This window comes from Aplysia californica, unplaced genomic scaffold, assembly GCF_000002075.1.
Source record: "Aplysia californica isolate F4 #8 unplaced genomic scaffold, AplCal3.0 scaffold00711, whole genome shotgun sequence".
NCBI classification, from domain to species: Eukaryota; Metazoa; Mollusca; class Gastropoda; order Aplysiida; family Aplysiidae; genus Aplysia; species Aplysia californica.
Window position 1 is genome coordinate 67,231 of NW_004797981.1, and position 11,780 is coordinate 79,010.

At 38.5% G+C, this 11,780-nt stretch overlaps 1 protein-coding gene across 3 annotated transcripts in view; it reads left to right on the forward strand.

Moving 5' to 3' along the window:
- Window positions 1-11,780, forward strand: part of LOC101860772 (centrosomal protein of 162 kDa) — a gene marked incomplete at its 5' end in the record, with an annotated part of 133,182 nt that overhangs the window by 66,331 nt on the left and 55,071 nt on the right. For all 3 annotated transcript variants that reach the window (XM_013088260.1, XM_035972496.1, XM_035972497.1), the window contains 3 exon segments: window positions 3,201-3,344; window positions 4,321-4,482; window positions 8,152-8,235. In XM_013088260.1, the coding sequence (XP_012943714.1) occupies window positions 3,201-3,344; window positions 4,321-4,482; window positions 8,152-8,235 (390 nt within the window).

Sequence of the window (11,780 nt, forward strand, 5' to 3'; positions counted from 1 at the left end):
GAATAACATTTTTTCATATTCGGACTCGAGTCCGAATAAAACAAATTCTTATTCGGACTCGAGTCCGAATATGAAAAAATGTTATTCGGACTCGGGACGGAAAAAAGGAAGTGTCTTCGTTCTACAGATCTAAATGTTCAGTGCTTCCAATTTTCCGCCATTTTTTAGTTTCCCCCACACTTTATCTGCCGATCCAATGCCCTCCTCCTCCTCCTCCTCCTCCTCCTCCAGACCTTAGGAGAAGTCGACTGCTGGTTCTTCAGCCTGCAGTACAATTGATTTTTACATAGGTGACCGCTTTTCATACTTCGTAGGGCTCCTTGATTTCAGGCAGCCACGTTCAGATTTCAAAGGTACTCTTTATATTTTTATACAGACTGAGTATTGTCAGGTTTTGGTATGAATTAATTTTGAATTTTGCCTTGGTGGCGGCCGAAGCCTATTCTTATATCGATTTTAGAACCACCAAGAGAGAGCTTAAAGTGCGCAGCTGGCTCATGGGACCTCCGAGATTTTTTGTCCTTTCGAGAAAGCCAAATGTTTGGTCACTCCTACCCTAAGATCAGGGATGCGTGGCTGAAAGACAGTAGTAAGAAAGAGCAAGGAGAAGCAGTACTTGTAGAAATAGTCAGGAGCAAAGGAAGGAGGAACCCACTGGCCGGGGGTGGGCCGGGTTAGAGCGAGAAAGTGGAGATGAAAGCAGACGACAGAACATGTCTAGAAGAAAGGATACGAGGTGAAAAGAGAAAATTTTGGAGTAAAAAATGTAATGTTTCCGTCGCTGTCTGGTTTCGTTCGATCCTGGAACCTATTGAATGTGAAGCGAACGCGTACTTCTAGACCGCAAGAGCCCCGTATGTTTGGTCCTGATTGTTCTGTTTTTTAATGATGTTCCAGGGATTTTTTAAAAACCAAATCACAGTACACACATGTACATGAAATTGTATTTCTATGTTCTATGAAATGATCCCAAGTAGAAATGTGTGTGCCGGTGTGTTGCTATTTGTTTGGTTGCTTTTTGTTTCTGTTTCTGTTTTCTTTTTTTCTCTCTCAATTTCTACACTACTGATACACACACGCACATGTATGCTTTATAAAATGACTCCCATCATAAATCCGTGTGCATGTTTGTTTGTTTATTTGTTTGGTAATTTTTTTTCATTGTATTTGTACTTTATTGATATGTACACGTACATGTATGTTTAATCAAATAACACCTATTATAAATTTATGTGATTGTCTGTGTGTGTGTATGTGTGTCTGTGTGTGTTTGTGTGTATGTGTTTGTGTGTGATTCTATGTATGTTTGTATATGTATGTGTGTGTGTGTGTGTGTGTGTGTGCAAGTGTCAGGAGGGGCTTATAACGTGTTTGTGTGTGTGTGTGTGTGTGTATTTGTATGTGTGTTTGTGTGTGTGTGTGTGTTTGATCGTGAGGGTAAGAGTATGATCGTATAGGAGTATGATAAACCAATCATGGAGAAACAATATCAAATCGGAAAACAAAGATGAAACGGAAAATTGCAATCGCAGCATCTAAACTGAAAATGATGACATCCACCTGAAGAGGACAATGCAAAGAGAGAAAAACAAAAGTTCAAACTCTAAGAACATTATGGAGAATGTTTTAAAACTTGCTACTGAGCTGAGAACATTTTAAAATAAATTTTTCTTTAAAACTCTCCCTGCGACAGCTCCTTATTGCTTTACGCTGTGATCAACTTCTTTCTTTCTTGTTCCTCCTTATGAACAGATTGGCGGGAGATTTGACTGAGTTCTAATTAAGCTTACTTAAAATCGAGACGAAATGTAACATGTTTGGTCTAATTGTATTCGATACTCTAGGCGATTACACCAAGTTCAACTGTAACAAAGAAATATAGTAAAATACTAGTCGCTGTTCCCCGGTCGCTGTTCCCCGGTAAAATGATGTCAGCAGTCGCTGTTCCCCGGCGCACCCGGACATCAATTAGTGAGGTTGTGAATTTCTTTCTAATGCAAAAATGATCTATTTGATTTTTAGTAATTCCATGTGGTGAACACCAAGTAAGTTTATGGATGACTTTGTGTGGAAAAATTGTTCTGCCTATAACAAGATTGTTTAGGTGGCACATTTCAATCAGCCTTTCTCCATTGTTGTTTATACTGCCAACTCCATGCTGGCCCTTTATATTTTCTGTTCCTTCGTTTGTTTCTCCTACTTTTAAACTCAACTGGCGTGTCCACACTTTCTCTCCTGCATAAAAAAGTGAACAAAAGACTATTTTTTCTTAGAAAGCTCAAGTATTTTAAAGTTGATAAAACATTGATGTCCATGTTCTACCATTCAACCACAGAAAGTATGATCAATTTTTGTATAACAGCATGGGCCGGGAACACAAGACAACAAGATAAAGAAAAATTAAATCGACTAATACGGAAAGCATATAAAATTTCAACATCTTCATTCCCGTACTTGGATGAATTGAACATAACAGCTTGCACTAAGAAAATTAATTCCATCTTTTTAGACAACAAACATCCCTTGTTCCCTCAAATAAAAACATCAGTCAGAAGTAAAAGACCCATGCTTCTGATCTGTAACGAAGAAAGATACAGAAGGTCATTTTTACCATCATCTATCAAAATGCTTCCATCTTAACCATCTTGTTTAGTGTACTTACGACCTTAGAGCATGCATCAAAATAACATTGAGTGTGTATCTAGCTTACGATTATTATCGTTTATATTGCTGCTCATATTATGTATGTGATTGTAAGCCTACTTGTGTGTGCATGTGCGTGCACGTGCGTGCACGTGTGTGTGTGTTTGTGTGTGTGTGTGTGTGTGTGTGTGTTTGTGTGTGTGTGTGTGTGTGTGTGTGTATGTGTGTGTGTGTGTGTGTGTGTGTGTACTCGTGGTGGAACACCAAACCAATGTGCCAGGATCTGGACAATAAAGATGTATCTTATCTTATCTTATCTTATCTTACTTTTGTGTTTATGTCACCTATCACACAGTTACTGGTGTCATTCACATACAATTATTATGTCTTTGGAAATTTCTAAATACTGTTTTGCCACCTGGAAAACAGTTTGAAAGTTAAAGTTAACATGAATATCCTGGTGACTGAACATTCTAGCCTCTTTAATGAGATACTTATAACAGAGCCAGTTTAAATACTTTTATAATGGTTATCGTGTTCTGGTTTGTGAATTTTAGCGAACACTGGAGCAACACTGCCGAGAAGTTAAACTTCTTCAACAAGAAAAGTTTGAGATGGAGCGGCAAATGCAAGGGCTGATTAAAGAGCGCGATGGAATAGCATTAAAGTTAATGGAAGGTCTCACTTCTGAACAAGTGAAGGTGAGAACAAAATGGCATCATCATGGAATGTGGTGCAGTTTAGTAATTTGTTAACAATAGATTCTTGGATTCAATGGAAATGTTCAATATTTTTTAGTGATTGTTTTTTTGCTGTGAAAAAAAGCTGTTGAGAGTGCTTAATAATAATAGATAGCATTGGTGTAGCGCAAATCCCAGCTCAGCAGCACACTCTATGCCCTTCACAATCTATACTATTACCCCAGCAGACCTGAGAGCATTCTGAAACAATCTGAAATTCCTGGGAAGCATACAGTGCAAGTGGCCATTTATAGGGGCTAAAACACTAACATACTGACAAGATCTTTCGCTGTCTATGGCTGGGTACCCGTTCCCACCTGGGTGAAGTAAGGAAAATTCGTTTTTAAAAGTACCTTTCCCAAGGACACAGCGTCGGGACAGCGGCGCGTACCCCCTAACCGACAACCTCAGGATTACGAGTTCGGTTGCCTAACCACTAGGCCACCGGCGCTACTAGGCATATATTTTAGTATGGTTCGCTCCTTTTACTTCTTTTGATGTTTCTAATATCATAAATCATTCCCTGCTGAAATGCTTTTAAAAATTTTATTTGTAACTAGTATTCAGTAAATTTGATTTTTCTCAAAGAGTTTACAGAATGTTGGAAGGTAAAAAGACAAAATTATTAGATGGCTTTGCTAAATGAGTTGAATATCTCTCAATCCTGCAGTTAGTTTAAGTCATAGCTTTCGTTTTGGTAAAATATTTCTGTTTTGTTTAGTGAGAGCTTTTCCCTCTGTGTCTTATTTTTGATAATCCAATATAAAATGTAAAATTGTGATGTCTATTTAACTGTAATGCACTTTGAGCTTTTTTTTTAGAAAATGGAAATGCGCAGCTTAAATCTTATTTATAATGATTTATTTATTATTGTAATGTCAATGAACTTGGTAGTTTCGGCTTTTTGTTCTCCTTAACTCAAAACTAGTCCTTGCAGGAAGTGGAGTCCAAACACAAAGAAGAAAATGAAAAACTGCAACGTAAGCTCCGCTGGTATGCAGAGAACCAGGAGTTACTGGATAAGAGCAACGCTCGCATCAGGGTCAAGGATGAGGAGATACACAGGCTTAAGCTGAGATTGGAGGATTTCAAATCTGAGGTAACTGGGGTCATGTTTTTGCTGCTCTACAAGGATAGATGAGCCTTTCCCTTTTGTTCCAGTGCTTTGGAGCAATATTTTGAAGGGCATTATGCTGAATGTTGTGTTGAACCCGTATTGAGCCAAACCACCACTAGGAAAAAACCCCACTTAGGTATAAGTATTGAGCTGCAAGATGCAACACATGTCAGGTTTAATGCAAGATTATGATTTTGATTTCTGTCTGTTTCAGGAAACATCAAATATAGTGAAATACAAAATTTGGAAATACCAACTTTGTAGTTACGTATGATTAATCTTTGCCTAGTATGAAATCTTTGGATTCATGAAAAAAAATTGTTCAAGATTTTTTGAAATAGTTAAATAACTATAAAAAAATGTTTTTTCAAGAGTAACAAATTTAGAAATTGAAAATGTTCAAACGAAAAGAAAATGTTATTACAAGTATCTATATATCGCTGGTGGAGTGATGAAACCTCGTAACCCTCAATTTTTTCGAAATTCGTTTTTTTGGCTTAATGTCTTTTCCCAGTCCTTCTTCACAATGTGTCAAAAGCACTAGGTCATATTAGTAAGAGAAAGTATGAAAAATACTTAATAAGAAAGCCTCGTATGTTTGCCCCCATGATATCCTGGCGTGATGAAACCTCGCAACCCTTACCTGGTGCGCCGATCTGCTTTTGCGTGGTTTCATCACTCCCGGTTTGAGAGAGCGGCTTACTTTTACGAGGTTCTGGACAAGCTTTCTATATGAACCGGCTTAATTGAAGCGCTCATAACTGACATTGTCTGGTGCATTTAATGTATCTGACGGAATAAAGAAATATTTCATTCCTTCATCCATACATTCATTCATTCTTTTACTCATTCACTTTATTTCACTCAGTTCAGAAGTTCAAATATGGTCATAAGTGAAGTACTTACATTGTGTAAATCTATTAAAAATCGATTCATAAGGATAACTAACTTGCTGATAATCAAGATGTTCTCATCGAGCACAAACGTAGTTAACATTTAAGTTAAGGCAACAGTCACACCTTGAAATGACAGGTGACGGTAGTCCTTACTTAGACTAGGTGACAGATCTGTGCACTCTCCAGATGTCAACAGGCCATTCTGTTTATCAAAGAGAGGGTAAGGTTTTGCATCTTCTCAGACTATGAATCTGCTGTGTAGTCGAATCCTCCAGTTGTGGTTGAGACCGAATAGTACTTAACTTAACCATGGTCTTGATGACTCTCAAGTCTTTAGAGGACATTGTGACAAATTTGTGGCTCAACAACACAAGTAATACGGACATTTCCGAATGTGTCTTGTATATCTCCTTCTAACTGTGCTCATCACCTAGATCTTTATACCCTACAAAGGCTGGTTTGGAAACCACTGAACAGACCACGTTCAATGGATTGACCCCAGCCACCATGTTGCAGTCCTTTCCAGGGCTGTCCCTGATATGTGGAGATAAGGAAGTATCAGCATCATCCCAGACTGAGTCTGCACCAACAATAGTGTCGCCTGGAATCATACCCCAAACCATACTGACGTTTCACCAGGCAGCTGTAAGTCAGATGCTGAATTATTACCTTCGAGGTCACAGCAACACAATCTGTAGATCATATTCAGGCACCGTAGCCACCTTTCCTGGAGCCTGATCCCGAGACACAGCTCATTTGTTATGCCAGCATAAATGATGCTCCACAGAGGAAAAGAAAGGGTTTTTAGGAGTGGCAACAAATAAGCGAAAAGCTATCCGTGGATCGGGACAGGATCGGAATACATAATGGTTCAACGAAAAGACCAGCTAAGTTATTGAAACCAAACTGTGATTACAAGAGCTGGACTCTGAAATATAAAGGGCTCTCTGAAGTTGATAGACTTTCTAATTTTGATTTAGTGTGGTCCCTCTCATGGGATGACTAGTGGACCTCGGAGGAGGTATTCAGAGACTAACCAGATAGAGAATACCTTCAATAAACACTTTTAAAAGGTGTCCATAGGTGCCAGTGTGTTAAAAGGTGTTCCTGAATTGAACTGGGTTGGATGAATGATTTGTAAGAAACATTTAGAACCAATAATTATCAAAGTAACTCAGATATCTACAAAATATATGCACAAGTCTGCCAAGACCCCGGAGGCGGCCTCTCAAAAGACCCGCCGTCGATGAAGCATTCAAGCAGAATAACGTGTCGCTGTTCCTGTCAAAGATAGATATGTACCACCTTTGCATCAGTCGTGAAGTTGACAATGTGCTGGAGGATCTTTGGAATGCTCACATTCTAGAAAAGGAGGCTGCGCGCAAAGAAAATCTGCCGTCGGCTTGCTAGGCCAGTCATGGTTTCACTAGAGCCCCTTTAGCCAGCAACGTTTCAGGGTGACCCGGGTGGCCTTCACGGCTAGCGTAACGCCTCAGTGACATAAAGTCACACCGTACTTCACCCAGACCCAGCTATCCCCTACTTTGTCCTGTTTCCACCTCCCCCAACGAGGACGAAGGGTTGGAGGCATCTTTATCTGATATTCTAGCAAAATAAGCAATATGTCTAAAATAGCATGGAAAATATGATGAAGATTATTTTTCTACAACTGGGGAGAAGTGGGCCTCACGTGGGGAGAACTGGGCTGATGGTGGCCCACTTACTCCCCATTGGTAGTGTAACTATTCAAATGTCTGTTTTCTTCAACTGGCAGTTAAAACACGGAGAACAAAAGAAAAGTAAGTAATCAGATAAGTTCTTTAACTATTGTTACACTTACCCGATCTGTTTTGCTCCTCTTTGTGGTAAAGTTGCGAGTTTCAAAATTCGAGTATTTCAACTTTTTCTTGATGAAAATCTCTTTTCCACTCCATTCACTCAAACTGCCCTGAAATCAAAAAGAAGTTGCTTCCATGTGCTGGAAACAATTTTTGTTAGTTTTTTAATTATATGCAAAATTGCACTAGACCTCTAGATTTGGCTCTTCAGGGGGTCTCCCCCAAAAAACGACTTTCCCCATCTATCTAACTTTTCTCTCAGTATGTAGATCAATGGCTCTCACTGGATCTGTTGACGCCAAATATAATTGGGTTTCCATTCTCTGTCTCCCTGAATACATCTACAAAGAGAGTAGTATCTCAGAAAGACAAACTTTTAGGAAAGGCTCATATATATGCAAGGCAGCGTGGTCAAATCTGGCGCTCGTCAAAATAATGAAATCAAAGAAGCAGGCATTTTTCTTGGCGTCTGGCAATTTTTAAATTTTTTTTTTTTTTGCATAACACCTTGCATGCCCATTAACAAAACACATTTCTGTGTTGTTTTTATGAATATGTTAATTAAAAGCACAAAAAAAGTGAATATTCAGTTTCCAGGAACTCTCGAACCATAGAAGTCACTTGACTTTGAAAGCCACTTTCGCTATAAATTTACTGCTGATATCAGGTAACCCCCACCTCCTTCACTTCAGTCACAAGTACCTCGACTTCTATCCAAATACATGTAGATAGGTTTTTTTTCATTGAAAAACAGACAAATGAACAAGCTTGAAGATGGCACAGATACCTCCATATTTCCCAAAACGTGACGAGCGCCTGATTCCACCGCGCTGTGACACATATATGAGAATGGGTTTATTTTCGTTATTTAAAAACTTGTCTCTACCTTTGTTTTTTTAACTTTTCTTTCTGAACAGGCTGGTCGTAAACTTGAGGAAAACAAAATTCGATCGAAGGAAAAAGCTGCAAGTGCTAAGAAAATTCAAGATTTGGAAAGACAGGTAAAGTTGATGCAGAGACCTAGCAATTTTGACGAGACAGTACACTTGGGCCAGACCGCGAATCTGACCCATCCCATGGCAACAGGAATTAGGACGGTTAACTCAAACAAACATGGCTGATTTTAAGAACACACACTGTAAGCGGTGTGCAATAAACTAAATTAATTAAAAAAACAGACGGCCTGAATTAGCTTTTTAACATTTTCCTAAAGACCCTGAAAGGTAAGTCAATTGGTGGATAAGTAGATAAAGCTTTAATAGCATAGGCCTATTATTCAGTGAAAATTTGTTTAAAAACACACACCTTTGTATTCACCATGAATGAAAGCTTGTGTCGTAACTTGTGTTTTAAGTCACGGCGTCACTTTTCGCCCGATTCTGTTACTTTTAGTTCGCGTGACTCAGCAGCCCGCCGGAGCTCCCCGGCTCGGGGTGATGGGGTTAATGAGCCCTGAAGCGACTTTGCCGGTGTCGGTTAGGAAGTTCGCATTTTTTACTATGTTTAAAACGATATAACTTCTTCCCCATCCCACATAGCAAACCATTACGCGGATGTACTAAAAGCTCAATGTCTTGAGATTTATTCTGCGTTAGAATGGTTAATTTCTGTGCCTTAGTTTTTGTTCTAGACAAGTGTTTGTAGAGTACCCAATTTGTCCTATTTTAGTTACAAACTTATGAATAAATGATTGTTAATTTAAAAAGGGCACGACAGATCTCTCCAAAATCTGTGTTAAACTGACTACGAATATCATGTCTTCTACCATGAGAAATGTTAAATATGCGCGAGTAGAAATAGTCAAGTTATAAGAGAAGAAAGATGCACATCTGCATTTTTTAACTAAAGACGATCAGCGTTAGCTCTTATTTTACTATTAAACAAGAGAAAGTTACTCTGCGTTTGTTCATGAATCATGCTGTGTCTGTGGCAGCCTGCATACAACTAAAAAGATATAATATAAGCGATTAAAAAACCCCACAAAACCATGTAAATAGATGGGTAGAGATAAACTTCTTGTGTGGAATAAAAATAATGACAGCTAACACATTCATTCTTAGTTTTTGTGTCGGAAATATGCGCGGACACAATTATGAATGTAAAGAAATCAGTCAAATTGTCAGTTATTGCAAATGGTCATAGAAACGAAAAATAAAGCTGGAAAAGTCTGGTGCTGATTCAGTGTCCCTGGAAGGCTAGAAATTATTCTTATAACCCAATTACGAGAAGTCATCCCTATTATTCAGCCAACTTACAAAACCTAGACTTTGCGTTTTAAGAAAAGTAAGGAATTTCTGGAGTGTAACAGATGCTGTTCGTGTATTAGATCTACATTGAAGATGTATTCTAGCACTAAAATCGATTTGTACTTTTCATAGAGAAACTTCATGGTGACTTATAAACTTTCGAGAAAATATGCAAATATTCAGGACTATATTAGACATATAAAGTTGTATTTAGAGGAATTACTTCATAGCGAATTGTATGCCCGATGGATAAAGTTGCAAAATTACAGCTTTCTATTATATGCGCAGATACCATCTTTTCTGAGTATCTGCACCAATGCTATGTTGTTCATGTTCCAAAAGTTCGACCGATTTTGACGAGGCCTTTTTTTATATTGATTTTTTTTCATTCACGCTAGTCAAAAAAAATTACGATTTAGCATTGTCGACTCCAGCGCGTCTAATGAAATAACCAGACAAGTTACAACGTCCGTTCTTTTTTGAGTCTCAAGAGCAGAAATGCATGCTTTGGGTGCACTAAATGAGAATTACCATAAATACAAGGACACATCTTAAATTGTAAGTTGAAAAGTACCAAAAATTAAGTCGGCCCAGACAGAGCGGCGACAGGGAGCTGACCCCCGTGTCCCCGACGTGATAAGGCGCCCGGCGGGGAACCCCCGCGGCAACTAAAATTCCACTGCCGGTGCGCCGTGAAGTATATCTGTATCTAGATCTAGATTCTAAATCTATTGTAAATCTAAGTTTTTGATCTAGGATTCCTCGCATCTGGAGATTAGAGAGTTTCTTAGGTTTAGATCTACCGTATCTATCTAGATCTAATTCAGTGCTCTTCTCCCAGTCAGGATCTAGATCTAGATTCGTTGGCACTTCTTCCCCTATACAAATGTGAGACTTCATTACAAAGTGAAGTGCTTAATTTTCACAAGTTCACTAAAACAAGCAGAGGAAGGCAGGAATGTTTCAACATTTGTAACACAAAGCAAGTTGGATTTAGCGTTACACTTGCACCAGGAAATAGATATGGTGAGTTGTATATAAATCTCTCTTGCTCTTTCTTTCTCTCTCCATTATTTTCTCTTTCGTTCTCTTATCCTCGTCTTCTTCATTGTTGTTGTTGAATAATTTATTATGCTACTTGTATTTGATATGCCAAAATTGTCTAGAATATTAATGTTATGGCCGCTCATAATCATTATTGTTGTTGTTTCCCTCCCCCTTTTTCCACTGATGATGTTGCTGTTGCTGCTGCTCTTGCTCCTAATGTTGTTGTCGTCACCGTTGTTATTATTGTTCTCTCTCTCACCCTCTCACCCCCTCTCTTTCTCTCTGTCTGTCTGTCTGTCTGTCTCTGTCTCTCTGTCTGTCTGTCTGTCTGTCTGTCTCTGTCTCTCTCTCTCTCTCTCTCTCTCTCTCTCTTCCAGGCCACAAAAAAACTTGACTGGCATGCCCACACTTCTCTCCCGCATGAAAAGAAACTGAACAAAAGACGCTTTTCTTTTTCTGAGGAATCTAGAGTATTCAAATATTGATATTTCATTGCTGTCCATATTATACCGTTCAACCGTAGAGAGTTTGATCAATATTTTTATGACAGCCAGACCGGAAACACAAGACATCAAGATAACGTAAAACTGAATCGATTAGTACGGAATGCGTACAAAACTTTAACATATTTCTCTCAATACGAAGAATTTACAATATTGCTTGCCCTAGGAACATTAATTCCATCTATTCAGACAACCAGCACCTTTTGTTCCCTCAAATTGAAATATCAACAATAAGTTAAATTACCAATGCTAAAGCGGAATAACATGGCAAAATGCGGAAAGTCATTTTTACCATACTCTATTAAACTCTTACCATCTTTACAATTTTATATTTCTATCGGAGCACCATCGGATTTCTATCAGAATGCGAAACGAAACTAATGAAAAACTGAAAATTAAACTACAGGGACTTCAGGCTCCTCAATAGAACTGTGCAACCTTTAAATGATTCTGAACCACTATTAATTTTATCGAATTTAAAAGTTATGTGGTTCCGAAGTTTTAGGCAGCCAAAGTGACGAACTTTCACAAATTATATAATATGTATAGATGCTAGATGCACGTGACTGTGGTAAGCTTAATATGAGGGCTAGTGTAAAAAAGTGTCTAAGAAACGATGTGTGAGAGAGTATGTGTGCATGAATGTGAAACGCGAACCCAATGTGCCAACGTTTTGACAAAAAGATATCATAATATCGTACCCAGTCTTATCTTATTTCTCTCTCTCTCTCTCTCTCTCTCTCTCTCTCT